This window comes from Saccoglossus kowalevskii, chromosome 10, assembly GCF_978046115.1.
Source record: "Saccoglossus kowalevskii chromosome 10, keSacKowa6.1, whole genome shotgun sequence".
Taxonomy (NCBI): domain Eukaryota; kingdom Metazoa; phylum Hemichordata; class Enteropneusta; family Harrimaniidae; genus Saccoglossus; species Saccoglossus kowalevskii.
Window position 1 is genome coordinate 8944494 of NC_140650.1, and position 24283 is coordinate 8968776.

At 36.1% G+C, this 24283-nt stretch overlaps 2 protein-coding genes across 2 annotated transcripts in view; one reads left to right on the forward strand and one right to left on the reverse strand.

The window, feature by feature from the left end:
• On the forward strand, window positions 1–23679 carry LOC100374098 (ATP-dependent zinc metalloprotease YME1L1-like). The gene is made up of 17 exons (XM_085504213.1): window positions 1–168; window positions 7840–8001; window positions 8923–9061; window positions 10004–10120; window positions 10658–10788; window positions 11084–11231; window positions 11746–11820; window positions 12073–12146; window positions 12736–12826; window positions 13178–13526; window positions 13709–13821; window positions 18482–18526; window positions 18649–18759; window positions 19251–19402; window positions 20058–20258; window positions 21046–21132; window positions 21388–23679. The coding sequence occupies exons 1-17, from the start codon at window positions 139–141 to the stop codon at window positions 21529–21531; spliced, it is 2169 nt and encodes a 722-aa protein (XP_085360339.1). The 5' UTR covers window positions 1–138; the 3' UTR covers window positions 21532–23679.
• Window positions 23598–24283, reverse strand: part of LOC100373943 (O-phosphoseryl-tRNA(Sec) selenium transferase-like) — a 16547-nt gene continuing 15861 nt past the window's right edge. The window contains exon 10 of the mRNA XM_085504214.1: window positions 23598–24105. Within this exon, the coding sequence (XP_085360340.1) occupies window positions 23787–24105 (319 nt within the window). The 3' untranslated portion in view covers window positions 23598–23786. The remainder of the gene's footprint in view (window positions 24106–24283) is intronic.

Sequence of the window (24283 nt, forward strand, 5' to 3'; positions counted from 1 at the left end):
CCAACACAGCGGAAGTTAACATACGTCATTCAATTTCTTTAGGCTCGGGCAGGAAAGTTGTGAAAATATCTGGCGTTTTTGCGCTTATTTCTCTGGTTGATGTAGATTTATATATACCACCACTTACAAATAATATATATGTCTGCATTGACTACTTTCCAGACGCAGGTGAGTGTTTATCAAACGACTTTTCCGATGATTTACGGTAATTTCCGAACTGCGAGATTGTTGATATGATTTATCCCAATGTTCACGCAATCGAAACGTGGTGTGCGTCTGTCTTTATTGTCGGGTGTATTTACTCGTTCCAAGTCCATATTATGTCGTCACTGTAGTTATTAAGTATGTGTGCTACGTACGCTGTATAATTTATAGAGAGTGAGGGTGAAATTGTTATTGAATTCGAACAGCTGTTCTAGGTTTTGTGATTATACTCGCTAATTTTTATTAAAATAAACATAATTATATCAGTATTATTAGACAAAGCATTTGTGTGCTCGTTCAGTGATGACGTAACTTGTCCGGTTAGTTACATTCTCAAAAAAATGTCTCACTTTAATTAACATTGTTCTGTATTTTACTTATTCTCGATTCATGCTTAATAACTGTTAAAGCAGATTTGCGGGAACCAACACCACCACCCCTCCCGATTATCCCATCAAAAGTTAAAGTTTATAACTAGATTAAGATCTGCTTACGTGTTAACTGTGACATGACTTCATAAGATTAGTGGTATGTTCCACTATCTGATATAATGTGTGTGAATGTTTCAACGTCATGTTTACAGCACAATGGCAACCACTTGGCCTTTTTTGCTAGCTCTCAGTGGAAGTTTTGTCCAAGCTGACAATGAATACAAAGCTGAGCTAAATGTTGGCACAAGCTTAGTTTGCCCATGCTAAGGATCTAAACAGGGTCTGAAAAACATGTCAGAATTAGCTCGTACTGAGATGTACTAAGTGTTAGCGCACATTTTTTAGCACTGGCTTACGTTTTTTACCTCATAGCCCATGATAAGAATCTGGTTGGTTTTCAGGAAGTAGTGAATTTGTTTGATGTACATGTACATTTATAAATATTTATTTATACGTTTATAAATATTTATTTATAAAACATTTATTTGTAAGATCTTTATGCTTTATTCAAATCCAAAGAATATGCCAAAGAGTCTTTGTGGGGTTTCTTGAATCATGGAAAAACGATGTACCGGTCTAAACATTCACACACTTTGTAATACAGTACTTATTATCACAAAGTGAGTTCAACGCAGGCAAAGAAAATAGTGTTTACAAATTTAATTACTGCTGAGAGCACAAGCCAGAAATACCCCTAGTTGTTTGACATGAAATTATGGGGTATTACTGGGTTTAGTATTGTTCATTGTTATGTTCCAAGTTTGCATATTTGGTGATATATAGCATATTTCATAAAGTAATTTAGTGAGAAACCCCACTTAGTGCTTATTGATAGTAAAATATAGATTGTTAAGTGTAGCAATCTTGAATACAGCACTGGAATTCTATGTGCATATACTAGTCATCGCCGTCACTCCTCCAATAAACAATTACCGTGGGTAATTGAATTAGGTCTTTAAGAGTTATGTGGCCAAATTAATGTAAAAGGACATGTGGCTGATAAGATTAGGGTTAAAATTGTGGTGCAAAACATGTTCTATTAGGGGAAAAAAGCACTGAATAATTCTCACTTTCACTAATGGTCATCATTGTTGGTGTTCCTCCCAAAATAACATCTTCGTAACATCTTTGATATATAGAAGATAATATTTGGTAATCGTAGTCCTAAATAACTATTAAAAATAGCTAGACATTTCGAGCAATGGCTCTTTATCGATAGCATAGAAGAAAATGTTAAAACGTACAGGTAGAACATAGGAACGTAAGAACACGCATGAACTATAAATTAGAATCACAAAAAATTCCACAATAGAACAAATAACGCGCCTTAGGTAGTAAGCTCAACAAATGAGTTGAACTGTTTGTTAATTCCATGGGATTCTTTAGTTCCAAGGCGGAATATAGTTTCCTCCTCGTCACGCCTGAGCTGATTTTCGTTGCCATTGACAACACATACACGAGAAATAGACATATCTGTAATGTTATGTCCACTAGAATTAAAATGAAGTGAAACCGGATAATAGAAGACCCTAATAACAAGAGGGTGCCCATTTTCAAGGGCAAAATTGATAAAATGACCTTAGTATATAGGAATAAAATGGGAAATATCAAGCAATTGCTTTTGATTCCTCTGTGAAGTTCAAGCCCTGCAATATTGGTCCACTCAGGCACTGCACCGATCTTGTGCATTCAGCATCCTTGACTGCTGATCACATACTGTGAACCAGTATAATTTCATGAGTCGCTTAAAATCACTAAATTTTATAGAATAGATTGACTAAGATTTTGATTTGCCTGTGGTGCTTGTTAGCCATGGGCTCTGTGGCAACATAAGCATAGCAGACTTTGGAATCTGTAAGGCTATATGTGATGTGTTCCTAGTTTCGGACAAACAAAGGCCATAGGGAGTTCACAGTATGTGAGTGGGTTCATCTGTACAGATAGTACAGATGTACTTTATTTAAATATTATTACATGTATTCTATATTGTATTTTAGTTTCTACTTAGTTTTAATATATTACCAGTAGTTTTGAAAATCTGATCTCCAGTGATACTATCTTACAGTACTGTATCGGATCAAACCATTTGCCAAATGATAATCGGATCAAACCATTTGCCAAGTGTAAACTTCACAGCTTGACCTGCACAGTCAATGAACTAAAAAGAGGTGCTATGCGTGAAACATAGGCTTTGATATTGTTCTGATCAAACTTCATATTAAACACTCTTAGTTTTAGTTGCACTCTACCACTTTTGGCCCAACTTTAGCTGTGGAAACTGTCAATTACACAATGTACCAAGGTAACAACTGTGAGATGATAACATGTTCTCAAGGGCAATCCCCATACTGTAATTAAAGCTCTCCATTCCAAGTAAACAGATACACACAAGTAACTGTGTTGATTGTTGCATTACTAATGACATTGATCAGCAGCAGCTTTTTAGTCAGTCCTTGTTGAAACCTTGAGCAGTTAAACAGCTTAAGTATATGACTCTTGTAAGATGACACTGCATGCTATACAGTCATCAAAAGCTCGAAAGACTACAGATTATACATGTACTTATATGAAGGCTTTCTGATCTTTCCCAGTACATTTATCTATACTGGACTACCGGTACTTGCTGTCTGCTACTGTATTGATCCCCAGATGTGAGCTTGCCATATTTACTTTATTCAACTGTGCACAGATACCCTCCATTGTGTAGAACTACTATATACACCATGGGCTTGACTGTAACTATTTGATCATGATGAAATTTGTCATTGACACTATGTTGTCACCTTGATTACCCTTTTAGGCTGAGAGTGTATGCATTCATTTAGGCATAACTTGGGTATGGTGTATTTCAGAACAATTTTATTAGTCCCCATTCGGACGCAATCCGAAAACGGGACTTATGTTTTGACCCTTGTGCGTCCGTGTTTCCGTGCATGCGTGCGTCCTGTAACTTAGAAATGCCTGGACGAATCATAATCAAACTTCACACATAAATCATCACATATCAAGCATTTATGGATGGATTTCTTTCAAACTTAGTACATACATTAGACATTACGGGTTCCTGATGCACATCATTTTATTTTTCAGATCAGATTCAAAATGGCTGACTGGCGGCCATTTTGTTTTAATGATTGGGCTTTTAGAGCCATATCTCTGACATGCTTTGACTGATTATGTTCAAATTTTATATATTCGTTATACATCATGTTATAGATATATACATGTATTCAAAATGGCTGATTTTGTTTTATTTAATGCTGTTCCAGAGCAATATGGACAAGTACTTGTTTGACGATCAGATACAAATGTCAATCATTTTAATGTAACAATCTTCATAATGGTTATCATGGTTATATTTCAGCTATATTTCTGTAAACAAAACCATATATCTTAAATTTGATAACTAACGGGGACTGTGCCATGCATGGCTTGTTATCAAAATTTTGTGTGAAGATGGTGGATGCAGTAAATGTGAATGATAATAAGGAGAATAATAGTGGCAGTGATAGCGATACAGAAATTGAATTTAATCATGGTGAGAATGTGAAAATGTGGAATGGTGCAAATTTTATCTCAATCCATGTAGTTGGTTATTGTAATAACAAGCTAATGGGAAGCTCTTAAGAGTAGATTGGATGCCAGTGAGAAAAATAGATTTGCCTTGGAGAATGATAGAAGATATTTGGAATAGAAACTGCTAGAATTAGAAAGGGTGGTTGAAAAACAGAAAATTCCATGTGGGAGGCTTAAATGTCACTGGCGTGATTGGAATGGACCATTTAGTAAAACGGGTGTGTCACCAGTTAGCAGATTCACAAACTGAAAGCCCTAGATACATGTACAGAGGGGCCCTAAACATTCATAAACTAAATGGGGATAAAACAAGACAAGAAGGAGAGTCTGCTATGTATAATGTAACCAATAGAACATTGTTAAGCTTATAAAACAAATCAAATAAAGTCTATAACTATGGTATGATCAACATTATAGCATTTCTTAGAAACATTAAATCTACTGTAAACCTGACAAAATTTCACAAGTCAGTAAATATCAAGAAATTTTGTAGTTGTGAAAATTTCTCAGGGTTCCTATATACAGTGTCGGTGACTTTTGCAAATTTTACTATACGAATATTATGAAATGCTGATATTGCAAAATTTCTAGCAGTGATAATTAAGCGTTTTACAGTACTTTGCTCTTAATTATAGTATTGACATAATAGCATGCATGTGCCTATGGAAAACTTTTTGCTGTTTGTATTACCGTAAAATCTGTATTAGAAGCCGCATCCCTAACAGAAGTCGCACCCGGTCCTACTATTTAACGCCCGGACACGCGAGGGAGTGTCCGGGCACGCGCGGAGGCGAACAGGGGGGAATACCTAACGCGCGGGGCAGCGGCAGCAATCCTTGTACTGTATAATATTCGTTTATGCTCAAAATTTGAACCGGAGTGGCGAATTCGAGCAGCTAACCACACTTTTTATGATCGACGCCCGGGCATTCCGGCGAGTCGAGTCCGCCATGTTGTTTACTAATTTTGGTTAGCGTTTAACAATAGGACAATACCATTCGATCCATGGGGGTGACGGTACGGTAATTATCGTGAACGGTACAGAGTTCGGTAAATCTCGTGTACGGTACAGAGGGGATATGTTCGTCCAATGTTTTTATACTTTGTAATGTAATTCAAACAAATAAATAAAAAACGTATATTCGTAGCCATGGACAAGACTTAAAATGTAATCAACCGTTTTATTCATCCATGATTTGTACAAAGATCGTATATTTTGTAAGTGTATAAAGCATTTTCCACATTAAGCTTTCAATATAGATTCTTAAACACAAAATATCAAATATATCTTTAAGTGTAAAAATCCATTTTTTTATTGTAAATGGTAACTTCCTGTAAAAACTTAAGATGCCTTTTTTATTTCCTGTACCAGTCACCCACCCCCTGTCCCCACTCTTACAGCATGCGGTAAATTTCTTATTGTACACGCAGTTTACGGTAAACCTGGTTTATACCTCTTGTCGAAAACACAAAGTTTGGTCAATCTCGTGCACAGTATAGCGTACGGAATATGTTACGTTTCGTCCACATATTTCAAAGTGTTGACGCCGCCACACATATTCAGCTGTGATTTACACTCTATTGTACAACTACAACAGAGAGGGGAACATACACTGTCCCTAGTTCAGTTCAACCACGGTCACTATTTTTTAGTAACCGTGGTTCAGCCCAAGCAAGGCACGTTTTTTTTTCAAATAAACATGACATACCAAATATGATGAACTTGTGTAATTCAGAAAAAAAAAGGTTGTCATTTGTTCCGGCTTGGAGCCTGATGGTAAGGGAAAACATTTACATAACCAGGGCGAGTTGCGTCGAGAGACAAAGCATTTTTTTTTTAAATCAGTGTATGACGTTGCTTTTAGTTTGAACAATTTAACTTGCGGACATGATAACACCTTCTTTTCAGAACTATTACAGAGTTATGACATTGTCTTCGGTGTGGACGATTGAACTTGCCGACATGTTAATGTTTTTTTTTTTCAGAACTATTACAGAGTTATGCCATTGTCTTAGGTGTGAACATTGAACTTGCCGACGTGTTAATGTATTTTTTTCAAAACTATTAGTGTTATGCCATTGTATTCAGTGTGGACCATTGAACATACCGACGTGATAATGCCGTTCTTTGGAACTAATGGGAGGCATGCGCAATTGTACTTCCCCGTTAATATTTTAACTTGGAGTTCTGATACTGCATTATAGCGACAACGAAAAACACGTTTATCATAGCATTGTCAATTTCGAATAATTTTGAATAAAAATATTTTCCACAAGGGCGGGGTGTCTGTCTATTTACTATACATGTTTTAATTTTCGTTTTAGTTGACTTGTACTTTGAATGATTTTGAATAAAAATATTTTCCACTAGGGCGGGGTGTCTGTCTATTTACTATACATGTTTTAATTTTCGTTTTAGTTGACTTGTACTTATTTTTAATAAAAATATTTTCTAAAAGGGCGGTTTGTTTACTATACATGGTTTACAGTGGGCGCAAACAAAGCGAGACTTTCTTAGCGGCACTGTTTTGAAAACGATTTGCTACATTTTGCGACAATCTCACTTTTTCTTGCAACACTCGATTATCGACAAATTATGTTTGGTCTCGATACGTATTATGGCTGAGTGGTTGTCTGTTTTCACATTGTAACATTATAACACAACCACGAAGCTCTTGGATGCTAGCCCTGAATACAGTGCTGTGTGTACGGGAGCGCGTTTGGTTGATAGACGACCCCACCACAGCCCGGCGTACCTCCATAGACTGTACGCAGGACTACCTAGATCCATGATACGATACAATATAGCACAACAATGAGAAACATGCTTTTTTCACATGAGGTAAATAATTTCCGCGTAACTACGGGAGTCTCGCCACACTTGCACAAACTTTTCCTGTCCTTGTCCTTCGACAATGTCGGCACATTCGTAGGACTGTCACTCCCATGGATCGAATGGTATTGTCCTATTGTTAAACGCTAACCAAAATTAGTAAACAACATGGCGGACTCGACTCGCCGGAATGCCCGGGCGTCGATCATAAAAAGTGTGGATAGCTGCTCGAATTCGCCACTCCGGTTCAAATTTTGAGCATAAACGAATATTATACAGTACAAGGATTGCTGCCGCTGCCCCGCGCGTTAGGTATTCCCCCCTGTTCGCCTCCGCGCGTGCCCGGACACTCCCTCGCGTGTCCGGGCGTTAAATAGTAGGACCCGTCGCACCCATTCTTTTTGAATAATTGAGAACCCAAAAAAATCATCATTTCTCATATGTGTAGATGCTCTAATAGAAGCCGCATCCCCTCTATTGCATTGTACCATTTTGATAGAAGCCGCGGTTTCTAATACAGATTTTACAGTAACATTTTTGAAGTTTTAACTGAATTGTATTTCTGATGGTTTTGTACATGCAACCCAAATGCCCATACTGCATGACCCTTAAAAGTACATCAACTGAAAATCTAGTTGCAATCATTTCTATGCCAGAAATATCCTACTGCTTAAACCAAAACTTTGCATAATAAGCTCTTTCTTTTTCTGCGTTAGCATAATGCCAAAGTTAGTAGTATGTTCGTGGTTACTTTTGCCGTTGAATGACTTTGCTTTTTGTTTTGTTCTCTCACAGCAGTTGGCTAACTTACCATTGGTGCAACTGGCTGCAGTGTGTTCGTCTGTCAAAAATGCCGCAACTTCTTGTGTGTCACAGTTCAACAGAAAAAGGAAACAACCAAGAAGGAAGGAAAAGCAGTCATCGGAAGAAGTGATATGTCCAGAGAGTCTCAACAATGTGAGTATTGTAAATACTTTAATTTAGTCATCATGGAAGAGTGAAAGACCTTAAAATAGGCATCACAAACTGTTGACAGTTTACAGTAAAACTAGAAAAGAATATTGGTATTTCCCCATAACATAAAATGATTTTTATTTTGTTCATAATGAAAAGTATGGTCTAAGAAGAAAAATAAACATGAATGCAATACTTAGTTACAAATTATCTGGTCATGGTATCCTTCACAAGTGAATAACTTGTTTGTTTTTTAAGTGTTGCAAATGTTGATTATTACTCAGTTGTGATTATAATAATTATAATGTACAAAAATAATCGATTGTTTGGATTGTTAAATTCAACTTAGTTTCATGGGGAGCAAATGTTTTCGATCGAATATAATAAACATTTTATATTCAAATTCAAAATTGGCAGAGGGTGTTTTAAGAAGAACTTTAAGTATGGTAATATATGTAGTGTAATTAATGCAATAGCTACAGAATTCACAACATATCCATGTTGTCAATATCAGTACTTCAATGAACAGTTTTTAGCTTTGGCTGTGATTAGGTTTTGTAATCATCTTAGAGTGTTGTCAATCATTGAAATGCTGTGCATCACTATAACAGAACAAAATACAGTTATAGTTTTAGTTACATGTATGAATCCTTAAGTATGCTTTAAAAAGTGATTGTAGTATTTTTTGTCATAACTTAACTCTGTAAATAAGTAGACAATTTAAATCTGGGATTTATGTAATAAAATTGTCACTGTTGTTGCCTACTATCCCTCTTCAGAATAAGAAAATTTCAACCCAATAAATACACAGAATCAACCGTAATATATTGAGATACACGATATGCAGCTATAAACTACGGTATTGTCAGATATATATCTTAGTATGGTACTCATTTTCACTAATTTATGTGTATTCAATTGCAGGTAACTGCAAATCTCACTGAGTTGGGACTCAGTGACAACCTACCAAACAACTGGTTGTCAGAATGCACCGTTCCAACAACAAAAAACAACTGGCATGTGTCATATGTGTCTGCAGAAACATTTTTTCAGAATAAACACGGTAGGTGTCTTGGTTATCTGCTAGCTTAAAACATTTTTTAAAGGGGTTTAATTTGAGAATATTGTGCAATCAATAAGTGGTGAATCCACGCTTCAGTTGTTAAATTTAATGACATTCGTAATACTACTTGCTGCTGTTGTTTATAGCAAGTGGCAAAGAAAACTGATCAGGTTGTCCCAATCAGCTTCCCTTTCAACATTGCAATATTCCGCGACAGAGCATTGTCAGTTGTGTTTGTTTTGGCTTCAGAACATTCATTCGCAAGCCAAAGCTTCTGGACACAACCAATTTCACGAGGGATAAGCATAATTTTAGTGCGGTGAAAACCTCGGATTTAAACACAATGAGTGTGAATAATTGTGTGAAATATGAAAATGGTGAATTATTCAATACTACGATCATTCTACATTTGCCCACAGTGTATATGACTTATTAATATTATTATTTATTGTTTATTTTGTTCATTCTTTATTAGGGTCATGGACTAGACTAGTTCCAAGGAACTATTTCCATGATCCTCACTATAAACAATTTATAAAAATATCTAAAAAAATACATATATCTAAAATTCAAATTATAGACTTATTTACTTAATTTTATTTACTCATCTGTGTATATATCACATTTATTTGAATATTGTTATATGTATATATGTTTATAGTGAAATAAACTTCATTCATTCATTCATTCATTCAATTATTATTTGATTTGATTTCAAGCATACAAATAAGCATGTTATTGGGTCATTCGACATGAAACGTTAGTGACTTTCGCCGTAATTCACTTTACGAATACCATAAAATCCTGAAATCACGAAAATTTCTGGCAGTGGAAATTAAACAGTTTACCATACTTTAATAATGTGATGCTAATTTTCAAGTCAAATTAGCAAATTACGAAATGGTAAGAAAAGCTCATCAGAACATAACTGTTATTTTGTAGGTATTTCAATAGAAAGCCTGAGTCACAATCCTCATAGCAGTACACATATACTTTCAAATCTATTGTCAAATGTACAGTTACAACAAAGATATCAAACGCAATGGATTCCACAGTCATGTAAGTAGACGTTGTTCATTACTGCATGAAATACACTAGAATTGAACATCTGTTCTTTGTATCTGTAACCTTTATCATTTGTGTCCCCACGTAACATGTCCTGCCTAATGTTGGATTGGGGGGGGGGGGGGTTACATGATCATTTAATAGCAAGAATTGATGCTGTAAATTCTTAAGTGTATTTGAAGTTATTTTCTTTTATATATTATTGTTATGTGTTGACTTGGGAACACACAAAACATCAAAGAAACCAGTAGGCTATTCCGCCATTTTCAATTACATCAAGGACACTACTTTCCACATATCAATACACTTGGGTTATCAGGTGACATATAACGCCATTACAAAAGTATGTATTCTGCCACATGTGATAAAGTATTCCCAAAAACGTCCCAATTATCTAACAGAAGTTGACTGACAAAGTGATGATTGTCTTCCATTTGATACTTGGTTGAAATCTCGTATTTACAAGACAGGAAGTTCTTCACAGTTATTGGATATGTTCTTTGAAATACTCAAAATTGTGATTTTATTCAGTTTTTCAGCAGAGAAGAGGATTCAAAACAAGAAGATCAATTCCCACTCCACCAATGAAGTCGAGCAGTCTGAAACTAGCCATGCCTTCAGAACAGACACCTGGTTTGGGAAGTTTAGACACCATTCTACAGGTTGGTTTAATCATTGTCAGCTTTTCTGATTAAATGTACCTTGTCGTTGGCAACTGGCAAATTAGCAGAAACTCTGGTTTTGAAAATCCCAGCAAAATATATGTGCGTTATTCGATTTAGGTAATCAGGTAATCAAACTATGTGGCTTCACTATCGGTTTATTTTTACGCTTGACACTCATACCAGTTAAAACAAGAAAAGCAGATTCTTGGCATACATGTATCTTCAATTGAAAGTTAGTTCTTTACTTTATGAGAAATGTTACTATTTATTTTTTTATTTTGTGTTTGAATAGAATTTAAGCAGCAAAGAAAAGGTGAATTTATCAGAGAATATTGAGAAAGCACTGAGATCAGAAAAAATCCAGGAAAATGAAAGAGATTCCTTCAAAACTGGCTTTGTGGAAGGATATCTCAGATCTCAGAAAGAAATAAAAAAATCAGGTAAGACACTTTAAATGTTTAAAAATCTTTTGCTAAAGGTCATTCATGGAAACAGAAATAAACACAACATGACCTTATCTACCAAAACGACTCATTCCATCCTAATCAACTGAACCCTATCTTACCCAACCTTATCACCTTGGATGCGTGTGTGAATAATGTAATGCAGCACAACCCAACCAACCTATCCTTACCCAACCCAAAGCAATACACCACAAAACACATCCCATTCTTATCAACTCAACATTATCTAACCCAACCTATCCCAGTCAACTCAACCTTATCTTACCTTACCTTACCTAACCCATCCAAGCCTTATCCTACCCATCCTAACCTTGTCCTTTCCTATTCAACTCATCCCAGCTTTACTCTATTCGTCCAACTCTACCTTACCCAATCCAACCCATCTGAATCTCATCTTGCCCCTTTTACACAACCCAACCTATCTCAACCTTATCCATGCTAATACTGCATCATATCTAACTATTATTCTTGGTTAATGTTTTCTCTTTAGATAATTACAGTCGATGGTTAAGTGTCATCTTAATTGCAATCATTGTGTATTGCATTTACAAGCTGTCCCTTGTTGGTGAGTACAATCTTTCATCTCTACGTCTTTTCTAACTATTGTACGTTTATTCATATACACATAATAAATACGCAATGGATCATCATTCAAATTTCTACCCAAATTGACTGTTCAAGACTTGTGTACAAAATATTGAAGTGTGCATTAACCCTAAATTAGCACATAGTTATCTTGAGCATTTCTGGAGGCGGAAACATGATTTACATGTGAACATATTGACTGTGTAATAACGCCAACTAGTTTTCTCCTCAGCTCGCGTGTCGATATCCACTGCCCAGGTTGATGCCATGAATGTTAAGAATATTGGTTTTGATGACGTCCAAGGGGTAAGTTAATGCTGACAGTAGAAGTATTTTTAGTTCTATGTGATCGCAAAACTAGGTGTATCAATGTTTGTTTCATGCCTTCACTTTCCTCCAATGAATACTAACAGCAGGAGTATTTTGCTGTCCAGTGAAGGCTGTACTGACCATTGTATGGACAGTTACTATGATTTTTTCAAGATCGCAAACGTCTGCTGTAGTGTGTTTACCATGTGTGTCTATGATTAATTTGGAAAGACGTTTAATTAAATATGGCAGTCTGAATATGTGCATTGTAATCCCACACAAGGATAATATTTATTTTCCTAATGTTGAGCCAATCATCTGTGCCTGTGACAAATGCATTTATTCAGCCAGAGATGTTTAAGAGTGCATTTTTCCCCAAGTCATAAGGACTTTATCTTGTCCTCAACATGCTTAAATAAACTTGAACTTTTATATCATAGATTACTGTAAAATGCTTTAATTTTGAAAAGGACAAATTTCGCAAGTCGCTATAAATCATGAAGCACTGATAAAATCAGGGAAATTCCTAACAGTGCAAATTATGTTGTACATAATCTCCTTAAACACTGATGTTTGTATTTTATAGGTTGAAGAAGCTAAACAGGAACTTAAGGATGTCGTATCATTTCTCCAAGATCCTGAGAAGTACACATCTCTTGGTGGTAAACTACCAAAAGGTAATAAACATTAGTGGGATCAGTAATATTAAGCTAACCACAACAATTTGTTGTATTTCAACTTTGTGTGAAGATTGGTGGTTAGGACTTTTATTTTTGTGATCTAAGGAGTTTGTTCTCACAAGTCATCCATCGTGTTGTGAAAATGGTTTGCTTGTTGGTAATTGTTAGTCTTAAAAAATGAAATGTGCTAAAGATAGGTGGTAGTAAAATGTCTGTGCAGTTAGTTATATAAACAAGTGAAGCTGAACTAGTCACCCCCGAGGGCGCTAGTAGAGGAATTGAATGTCAAGCACTATGAGTATTCTCACATGTGCAAACTGACCACTTAGGTTTGTGTTAATTCTACAGGAGTGTTACTCGTTGGTCCACCTGGCACTGGAAAGACGTTACTAGCAAGAGCCGTTGCTGGGGAGGCTGATGTGCCGTTCTTCTATGCATCGGGATCGGAGTTCGACAACATGTTTGTGGGATCTGGAGCCAGGAGAGTGCGAGATTTATTTGCCGAGGCCAAAGCCAACACACCATGTGTGATCTTTGTTGATGAGTTAGATTCAGTTGGTGGCAAGCGAGTTGATTCGCCATTGCATCCATATTCCAGACAAACGATTAATCAGTTACTGGCAGAAATGGATGGGTTTAAACAGAATGAAGGAGTCATTGTAATTGGAGCTACTAACTTTGCGGAAGCACTTGATAGGTAATTTTACTACGCAACATGTCTTGCTTTAATTATTTTCAAATCTGCAAAGACTTTGTTTACACTGATGCATATATTTATCTGTGAAATTAATAAATTGAATTGGTTGCTTTGTCTCAGTGGTTGTCAATCCATTATTAACACAAACTTTATAAATATAATATCAATTCCCCCCTCTATAGTGCATTGACAAGACCAGGTCGTTTTGATATGCAAGTCGTTGTACCTAAACCTGATGTGAGAGGACGCATGGAAATCCTGACGCTATATCTGGGAAAGGTCAAAGTCGATGCTGGTAGGTCAAAGCTGATTGTGATTCTGTGAAGGTTAAGATGACGTCCAGTTTTTAGACATTTTGTTAGAACCAGTGCTTTCCATGCTCTAATTTAGACATCGGGAACAAGTTCAAAGCCTTAATTTCGAAATAGGGAGTACGTCACGAAATATTGAAAAATTACTCTCAATCAAAAAAAAAAAGCTGTTCACATGATAAAAAATAATAATAATTTTGTTGAATTTAACACTTTTTACAATGATAACAGCTCATTGTCGAAACACAGTTTACCCATTTACGCTAAGAACAATAAACATTGTACTCTTGAATAGGCATCAATGACTTCGGAAAACCTAAATTAGACTGTAATCTAGGCGTCAGGAACGATTGAAATGTTCGAAAAAATGATGCCTTAATTTAAAATTAAATGGTACATCTTTTTCCGAAATATGTGGTGGCTGTTTGGTTTGTGAAAGTTTTGGGTGCGGCTTATATTGCAGGGTTCAAAACTTCAAAACAATATCAACATAAAACAATGTCTCAAGTTAGAGGTGCGGCTTCTATTAAAGCTGCAACCTTAAATATGATTTTTACAGTAATAGCTTATTTTTTAAAAGTAACTGAATATTTGATTGGAAAGACTTTCCTCTAATCCTTACTCAAACCCGACCCCTACCCTCTCTTGTGGACACCTTATAATTATCTAGAAGGACATATACAACTGATTGGAGAGCTATAGAGGGTTAGGTTTAGAATTAGGGTAAAGGCAAGGAAAGTCATCCTACTTAATACAACTGATTGGAGAGCTATAGATGGTTAGGTTTAGAATTGGGGTAAGGGCAAGGAAAGTCATCCTACTTAATACAACTGATTGGAGAGCTATAGATGGTTAGGTTTAGAATTAGGGTAAGGGCAAGGAAAGTCATCCTACTTAATACAACTGATTGGAGAGCTATAGAGGGTTAGGTTTAGAATTAGGGTAAGGGCAAGGAAAGTCATCCTACTTAATACAACTGATTGGAGAGCTATAGAGGGTTAGGTTTAGAATTAGGGTAAGGGCAAGGAAAGTCATCCTACTTAATACAACTGATTGGAGAGCTATAGAGGGTTAGGTTTAGAATTAGGGTAAGGGCAAGGAAAGTCATCCTACTTAATACAACTGATTGGAGAGCTATAGATGGTTAGGTTTAGAATTAGGGTAAGGGCAAGGAAAGTCATCCTACTTAATACAACTGATTGGAGAGCTATAGAGGGTTAGGTTTAGAATTAGGGTAAGGGCAAGGAAAGTCATCCTACTTAATACAACTGATTGGAGAGCTATAGAGAGTTAGGTTTAGAATTAGGGTAAGGGCAAGGAAAGTCATCCTACTTAATACAACTGATTGGAGAGCTATAGATGGTTAGGTTTAGAATTAGGGTAAGGGCAAGGAAAGTCATCCTACTTAATACAACTGATTGGAGAGCTATAGAGGGTTAGGTTTAGAATTAGGGTAAGGGCAAGGAAAGTCATCCTACTTAATACAACTGATTGGAGAGCTATAGATGGTTAGGTTTAGAATTAGGGTAAGGGCAAGGAAAGTCATCCTACTTAATACAACTGATTGGAGAGCTATAGAGAGTTAGGTTTAGAATTAGGGTAAGGGCAAGGAAAGTCATCCTACTTAATACAACTGATTGGAGAGCTATAGATGGTTAGGTTTAGAATTAGGGTAAGGGCAAGGAAAGTCATCCTACTTAATACAACTGATTGGAGAGCTATAGAGAGTTAGGTTTAGAATTAGGGTAAGGGCAAGGAAAGTCATCCTACTTAATACAACTGATTGGAGAGCTATAGAGAGTTAGGTTTAGAATTAGGGTAAGGGCAAGGAAAGTCATCCTACTTAATACAACTGATTGGAGAGCTATAGAGAGTTAGGTTTAGAATTAGGGTAAGGGCAAGGAAAGTCATCCTACTTAATACAACTGATTGGAGAGCTATAGAGAGTTAGGTTTAGAATTAGGGTAAGGGCAAGGAAAGTCATCCTACTTAATACAACTGATTGGAGAGCTATAGATGGTTAGGTTTAGAATTAGGGTAAGGGCAAGGAAAGTCATCCTACTTAATACAACTGATTGGAGAGCTATAGAGGGTTAGGTTTAGAATTAGGGTAAGGGCAAGGAAAGTCATCCTACTTAATACAACTGATTGGAGAGCTATAGAGGGTTAGGTTTAGAATTAGGGTAAGGGCAAGGAAAGTCATCCTACTTAATACAACTGATTGGAGAGCTATAGAGAGTTAGGTTTAGAATTAGGGTAAGGGCAAGGAAAGTCATCCTACTTAATACAACTGATTGGAGAGCTATAGAGAGTTAGGTTTAGAATTAGGGTAAGGGCAAGGAAAGTCATCCTACTTAATACAACTGATTGGAGAGCTATAGATGGTTAGGTTTAGAATTAGGGTAAGGGCAAGGAAAGTCATCCTACTTAATACAACTGATTGGAGAGCTATAGAGGGTTAGGTTTAGAATTAGGGTAAGGGCAAGGAAAGTCATCCTACTTAATACAACTGATTGGAGAGCTATAGAGGGTTAGGTTTAGAATTAGGGTAAGGGCAAGGAAAGTCATCCTACTTAATACAACTGATTGGAGAGCTATAGAGGGTTAGGTTTAGAATTAGGGTAAGGGCAAGGAAAGTCATCCTACTTAATACAACTGATTGGAGAGCTATAGAGGGTTAGGTTTAGAATTAGGGTAAGGGCAAGGAAAGTCATCCTACTTAATACAACTGATTGGAGAGCTATAGATGGTTAGGTTTAGAATTAGGGTAAGGGCAAGGAAAGTCATCCTACTTAATACAACTGATTGGAGAGCTATAGATGGTTAGGTTTAGAATTAGGGTAAGGGCAAGGAAAGTCATCCTACTTAATACAACTGATTGGAGAGCTATAGAGAGTTAGGTTTAGAATTAGGGTAAGGGCAAGGAAAGTCATCCTACTTAATACAACTGATTGGAGAGCTATAGATGGTTAGGTTTAGAATTAGGGTAAGGGCAAGGAAAGTCATCCTACTTAATACAACTGATTGGAGAGCTATAGAGGGTTAGGTTTAGAATTAGGGTAAGGGCAAGGAAAGTCATCCTACTTAATACAACTGATTGGAGAGCTATAGATGGTTAGGTTTAGAATTAGGGTAAGGGCAAGGAAAGTCATCCTACTTAATACAACTGATTGGAGAGCTATAGAGAGTTAGGTTTAGAATTAGGGTAAGGGCAAGGAAAGTCATCCTACTTAATACAACTGATTGGAGAGCTATAGATGGTTAGGTTTAGAATTAGGGTAAGGGCAAGGAAAGTCATCCTACTTAATACAACTGATTGGAGAGCTATAGAGAGTTAGGTTTAGAATTAGGGTAAGGGCAAGGAAAGTCATCCTACTTAATACAACTGATTGGAGAGCTATAGAGAGTTAGGTTTAGAATTAGGGTAAGGGCAAGGAAAGTCATCCTACTTAATACAACTGATTGGAGAGCTATAGAGAGTTAGGTTTAGAATTAGGGTAAGGGCAAGGAAAGTCATCCTACTTAATACAACTGATTGGAGAGCTATAGAGAGTTAGGTTTAGAATTAGGGTAAGGGCAAGGAAAGTCATCCTACTTAATACAACTGATTGGAGAGCTATAGATGGTTAGGTTTAGAATTAGGGTAAGGGCAAGGAAAGTCATCCTACTTAATACAACTGATTGGAGAGTTATAGAGGGTTAGGTTTAGAATTAGGGTAAGGGCAAGGAAAGTCATCCTACTTAATACAACTGATTGGAGAGCTATAGAGGGTTAGGTTTAGAATTAGGGTAAGGGCAAGGAAAGTCATCCTACTTAATACAACTGATTGGAGAGCTATAGAGGGTTAGGTTTAGAATTAGGGTAAGGGCAAGGGCAAGGAAAGTCATCCTACTTAATACAACTGATTGGAGAGCTATAGAGAGTTAGGTTTAGAATTAGGGTAAGGGCAAGGAAAGTCATCCTACTTAATACAACTGATTGGAGAGCTATAGAGAGTTAGGTTTAGAATTAGGGTAAGGGCAAGGAAAGTCATCCTACTTAATACAACTGATTGGAGAGCTATAGAGGGTTAGGTTTAGAATTAGGGTAAGGGCAAGGAAAGTCATCCTACTTAATACAACTGATTGGAGAGCTATAGAGGGTTAGGTTTAGAATTAGGGTAAGGGCAAGGAAAGTCATCCTACTTAATACAACTGATTGGAGAGCTATAGAGGGTTAGGTTTAGAATTAGGGTAAGGGCAAGGAAAGTTCCTACTTAATACAACTGATTGGAGAGCTATAGAGGATTAGGTTTAGAATTAGGGTAAGGACAAGGAAAGTCATCCTACTTAATACAACTGATTGGAGAGCTATAGATGGTTAGGTTTAGAATTAGGGTAAGGGCAAGGAAAGTCATCCTACTTAATACAACTGATTGGAGAGCTATAGAGGATTAGGTTTAGAATTAGGGTAAGGGCAAGGAAAGTTCCTACTTAATACAACTGATTGGAGAGCTATAGAGGGTTAGGTTTAGAATTAGGGTAAGGACAAGGAAAGTCATTCTACTTAATTTTGCATCGTTTTGTTGCTGGGAAATGATCGAATTCATTATGTTAAAACACATTGAATACTTGTTATTTACCTATTTTTCTTTTAATTTTCAGACGTCAACTCAGAGCTGTTGGCAAGAGGAACCGTTGGTTTCACAGGTAAGATATGTATGGTCACTGATATTGAAGTTGATGTATGTATGTATGTACAATGTTTATTACTTTTACCTCATTGTGACTGGTCATGTGACATTCCACCTTCATTGCTTTTTTTATCACAGGTGCAGATCTCGAAAATATGGTGAATCAGGCCGCGCTGAAAGCGGCTGGTGACAAGAAACAGATGATTGATATGAGTGATTTAGAATATGCCAAAGATAAAATATTGATGGGTGAGTTTTTTTACCAACTCATTTTCCCAAATCAACAGCGTCTTAGAAGCACCTGCAACTGAACCTATTGATACAGTAACCAAGTTTCTATGTTAGCATTTTTAACATTGTTGCAATAGATCTTCGACTCGGTAGCCGCTGAGATCTCGTTGAGAGCAAGAGAGCTAAGAGTTTTCGCACCTCAACTCATTGTCTCTTGTCATCATGCCTGCATTTTTCCCCTGACCTATGTGGTTCGGAATGGTGGATGTAATCACTCTATAGCTCTTTTGCACCAAACAAGATTTCAGAGTCTGTATGTAAAGAATCAATACCAATTTAATGACGAAAACAAACTTGGTGTGTCATGAAAAAGTTACATGGTTCTGTTTACACTGTTGTGCATTTTAGTCTTGGCAATACTACTAAATTAAAAATTCAGTCTGTTTACCATCATTTTTGATGAATTTATTTAATTCCCAGGCTCACTGTCTCTTTAACAATTCTTTTAGGTCCCGAAAGAAAAAGCGCACAAATTGATCAGAAGAACCGCAAGATCACAGCATATCACGAAGGAGGACATGCATTAGTTGCATTCTTTACTAAAGATGCAACTAGTATTAATAAAGCAACTATTATGCCAAGAGGACCCACACTTGGACATGTAAGTAATTAAAGGCACACTTCCCTGGGACAGTCAGAAAAGGTAGTTAAGTAATCATCTGGTGAGATTAAGACAGCAAAGTTAACGGTAGACAAATGCTTAACCATATAAAATCTATTTGACTATGATATAATTATACTGGAAAAAGCAAAACTCCTCTGTCATTTATTTTACAAACACAAACATGCAAGTATTATGAATCAACCATTTCTGTAAAATTATTTATTTTCACTTGAAATTTATTTTCACTATTTTCACTGAAAGAATGATTCAGTGAAAATAAAATCCAGCGAATTTACTTGTCAAAAATCAGTTAAAATAAACTCCAAAAAAGTAGTAGTACAGTAGTAGTACAGTAGTTGGACTTCTTGAATCTGCAGTGCCCACCAAAACCAAAATAATTAAATTGTATCACCATTTCTATATAGCTGTGAACAAAGGAAAACATTATATATTTCACTGGTGAGAACGAAATTACACACCAATCGCTGTCTTAAAAATTCAAATGGAAAGTTCCTCACATAATGTCATGGTTTTTCTTTGCTTAAGAAATCCATACACATTTATGTTTGTAGAATGAAACCCGTTCACAGTAATGTACGTGTATATGTTCCATGAATGTTAACAATCCACCATGTTACGTTCTCTGCTGTAGGTGTCATTACTTCCAGATAAAGACCAGTGGAATGAAACAAAATCTCAGTTATTAGCCCAGATGGATATCTGTATGGGCGGTAGAGCTGCCGAGGAACTCATCTTCGGACCTGATGCAATTACTACGGGTGCCGCCAGTGACTTCAACCAAGCTACCAGGATAGCAAGAATGATGGTTACTCAGTTTGGTATGAGTGAAAAGGTATGATTATCAACTGTTTATTTTATTTTCCTCTGTTAAGGCTTGGTGCTGTTCCGGATATTCCACTTTTACAGCCACAGTCACATATTTTCTACTCAAATCACTATGCAACCTGTTAACCCCTTTGCATTCACTTTCCAACCATCCTTACCTCTCACTACACATCCCTTTCATATCAAGAATTCGATCACTGCGGCTGTTGATTTCATATCCTATCCTATAACTACTGGTGGCAATTTGCAGAGTTCAAATCTATTACTCAATCAGGCATGCACAGATCAGCCATAATTGACTTGACTTGATCTACTGAGGATTGTGTAGTTTTACCTCAGATCCCCAAATTCTCGTTACTCAAGCAATGCGTGTCCTCTTTACAAACTTACAGGCAGTGTAATGTTAAAATTTGGTGAAAAAAAGTGCGAGTAAACTGACATGTATTGCAGTACTGAATAAATAAACTTGACTGTCAACTGGGTTATCTACTTGTACCATATTCAAATTCCAGTCTTGTTTTCCTTACATAGTTATCATTGTTTATAATCCCCCAAATAAATGATAGCATCTTCTTTAATTTCAGACTTACAGAAAGCCCCTCCTACAATAACACTAGACAATAGTGGCCCACGGCGCCAATTTTGTGCCTTTAAGAATCCTCCGATCAGAGCCAAGATGACTATTCTAATAATACAATGTATCTGCGTGTGTGTCAAGATTGTAGAGATGAGATGTTAGTCTTATTTACTGGTCTATGCATGTATTAATCATCCATTTGTCTATGTCTCTTCAGCTTGGTCTGATGACATACACTGAGCAGAATACTCAGAGTCCTGAAACAGAGGCACTTATAGAAAATGAAGTCAGATCATTAATAAAGGTAATGTGGCTCACACATCAAAATTTAACTAGTTTCACAAGAATTCAAGTTTATATGCTGAAAATTGCTTTAATTTCTTGAAACCATTTTTCAGTGAGTTCCCCAAATTTACAGAATGCGATCCTTGTGTTATGCCCTTATAAATCTTAGAATTGTGAAAATTTGGGTTTTTATATGGTATTTATAAATGCATGTATTTGTTTTCTGCTGAAAATAATATTGTAACACTAAACACTAAATGTATTTCTTTCACAGGATTCATATGAACGAGCCAAGAATCTGTTGAAAACACACTCACGTGAACACCATAGTCTGGCAGAGGCACTGCTCAAGTACGAGACTTTATCGTCAGATGAAATATCAACAATTTTACGTGGTAAACTGATAAAAGTAGCTTGAGAAATCTTACGCCACCAACTTTTACAGTAGGCGGAATGGATACTCGATGGATTGTGAATGGGAAATGTTATTTTATATTAAATGGGAAATCAGTACAGGTTTATTTTTTTCCATTGTTTGTGCAAGTTGCGAACAGTTTGTAGCGGAGGACTTCTTTTAAATCAGTGTTAACCATAGTACGCAAGATTTTGTCCAGTCATTTTTTAAATTTATTTACCTCGCTACCTCACTGGTAATGTGGTTTTTGTTTGTGAAGGCTGTACACTGGACTGGCATATGATTGAAATATGATTATTTCATTATTTTGAACCTCTCTTCATAGACAGCTTACTTGGGATTATTGGTGGGCACTCTGCCTAATAAATAAGAGCAAAACATTGATGTGTTTTTTTACCCAGTACCAAATATTTGTTTAGAGGAAAACTGCCTGAAAAAAAATGAGCTTTTTTGGAACTATATCAAATATGAATCTGTTAAACCATTATTTCATAAAAAATATATGATATTCAGCAGAATTTCTCAATAATTCAGACCAACCAAGAATAATCATCTTCTGACACATACAAACCCAAACAAAATTTTGAGATATGAAAAAACCTTTCTACCATAGAAACTGATAGTAAGTCTCTCAAAAAACACTGTTTTCAAATTCATGGATGATTGACCCATATTTTTTTTTATCAGCATAAAATGAACCTGTGAAAGTCAAGGAAATAAGTTCTGGGGGTCATTAAGGTTATGACTGATAAAACAATCTAGAATAACATCTCAACTTTGTTTTCATCCTTATATTTAGTGACCTGGAATGATTGATGATATCGTGTTTGTTTTTGGAAAATTAGTAAACTCTTTTAAAATAAATGTATATATCTGGCTTCCAACACTTTCACCATAGAGGAGATGAGAGTACTTTGTTACAAAATTGATGGTATAAATTGTGGCCTGTATGCTACTAATTAAAGATGACTATCTTTTTCTCTCAAAGTTTGTAAGTGTTTATATAGTTTGCCCATTTTGATAGCCAAACTGATTGTTGTCAGGTATTGTTATAAACGAGTATTAAAATGAAATTATGCTGTACATCTTACGAAACCCTGTGTTTTTATATCGTGTTTGCATCCCTTTATGCTAGCAGATTTTATGCCCTATGGTACAGGGGGTATCGGTACTGGTGTAACTATTGCACTTGAAAACTGGGGTGTACATGTACATGACATCCCCTACTTGGACTGGTGTTGTAAGTGCTTTGGGCGGGCGAAGTTATCTTGTTTCAAAGTGTATATTATACTCTTGATGTGTAGAATTTGTTAGGCCTGGTTTATACACATGTAACTTTTTCTAGTGACAACCCTAACACAATACTGTTGATCTTCAATGCTTATGCAGACTCCACCCTCTCCCCAATCTATGTATCTTCATCTAAACTAAGTGTTGTCTGGGGATAACATTGTAATATGGATATACTCATTTCTTTATGTTGACAGACTTGTGTGCATTTTCATTTGTGAACAAAATATAATTCTTGCCTCAAGTGAGAATTGTTATAACCATAAGTTTGTGCACATTACAGCACCCACTATAGAAAGTTTAGACTGATCAACCAGAGTACTAAATATTCAGTGATTTTGTGGCTGGAGTAGTGTATACTATCTCCACTGTCATCAAATCAATGAATTGACTAAAGTATCTACCTGTATTAACAATATCGATTTTGTGAGACTTCATATATACTGGTAGTTTATTTCTATTGCATGCATAACCTAAATAAGAGTAATGTTAATCTAAAACAATCAATAGCAACTAATTTAAAGTCCGAGCAGTGTATTAGTTACAACGTTCAAAATTTAACATGCTGTTTGCCAGGGTTATTAACTCGTCAGTTTTGAGTCGTGTTAATGGGCATCTACATATGAGAAATGGTTCTCAATTGTTAGTTTTTGTGTATTTGGGGGGAGGGGCAGTGAATATTTTCACTAGTCCCTAGGGAGTCTAGTAACACAAACAAATTTGAATCATTTTTTTTCCTGACATATGAGGTCAGAGGGAAAAAGTACAAACATTCGGTGTAATTGCAGAAATGTACATTTATTCACTTTTTGCATGATTATCATGTATTTCATTTATTTAAAAATAAAAATTTCAGATTAATTTTATGGCATGATTTATTAATGTCCCCACCCTGATGAGAATCTTTTCTCCTCCAGTAAAATACAATACCACGTAGATCCAAAAACAATCAATTCCCAAATATATGCTCAATTGTCCTTGCAATTCAAAGTTAATTTATTCTCCAAGTCACTGGATAACTGTTCACCTTCCTGAAGTTCTACAGTGCTTTGTTCACTACTGTCAACGCGACTCTCCACCAAGCAGTCTGGTTGAGATTTGACGTTTTTAAGACATTTTCCCAGTACTTTATCAAGTCTTTTCACAAACATGTCCACATCATCTTTAGTCATTCCTATCGCAGCTGCAGCAGTTAAATATGTGCAAGGATATCTGTTAGTGTGTGCCCCATAGTTGTTGAATTCATAACCAGAGACAACGAGAGGTGGACTTTCATGTGCAATCACTCTGAAAAAAAATAAACTAACTTGGTTAATTTCAGTTCAAAAAGAAAATTGGAACCTGATCATCTCAAACTTGCCTTGCAGGATAAATTACCAAAGCTCACGTTTCAACTTTTCTAAACTCTTTATCCTTGCATATTGATTAACTCATTAACAGGGACTGTAAGGATAATTATACACAA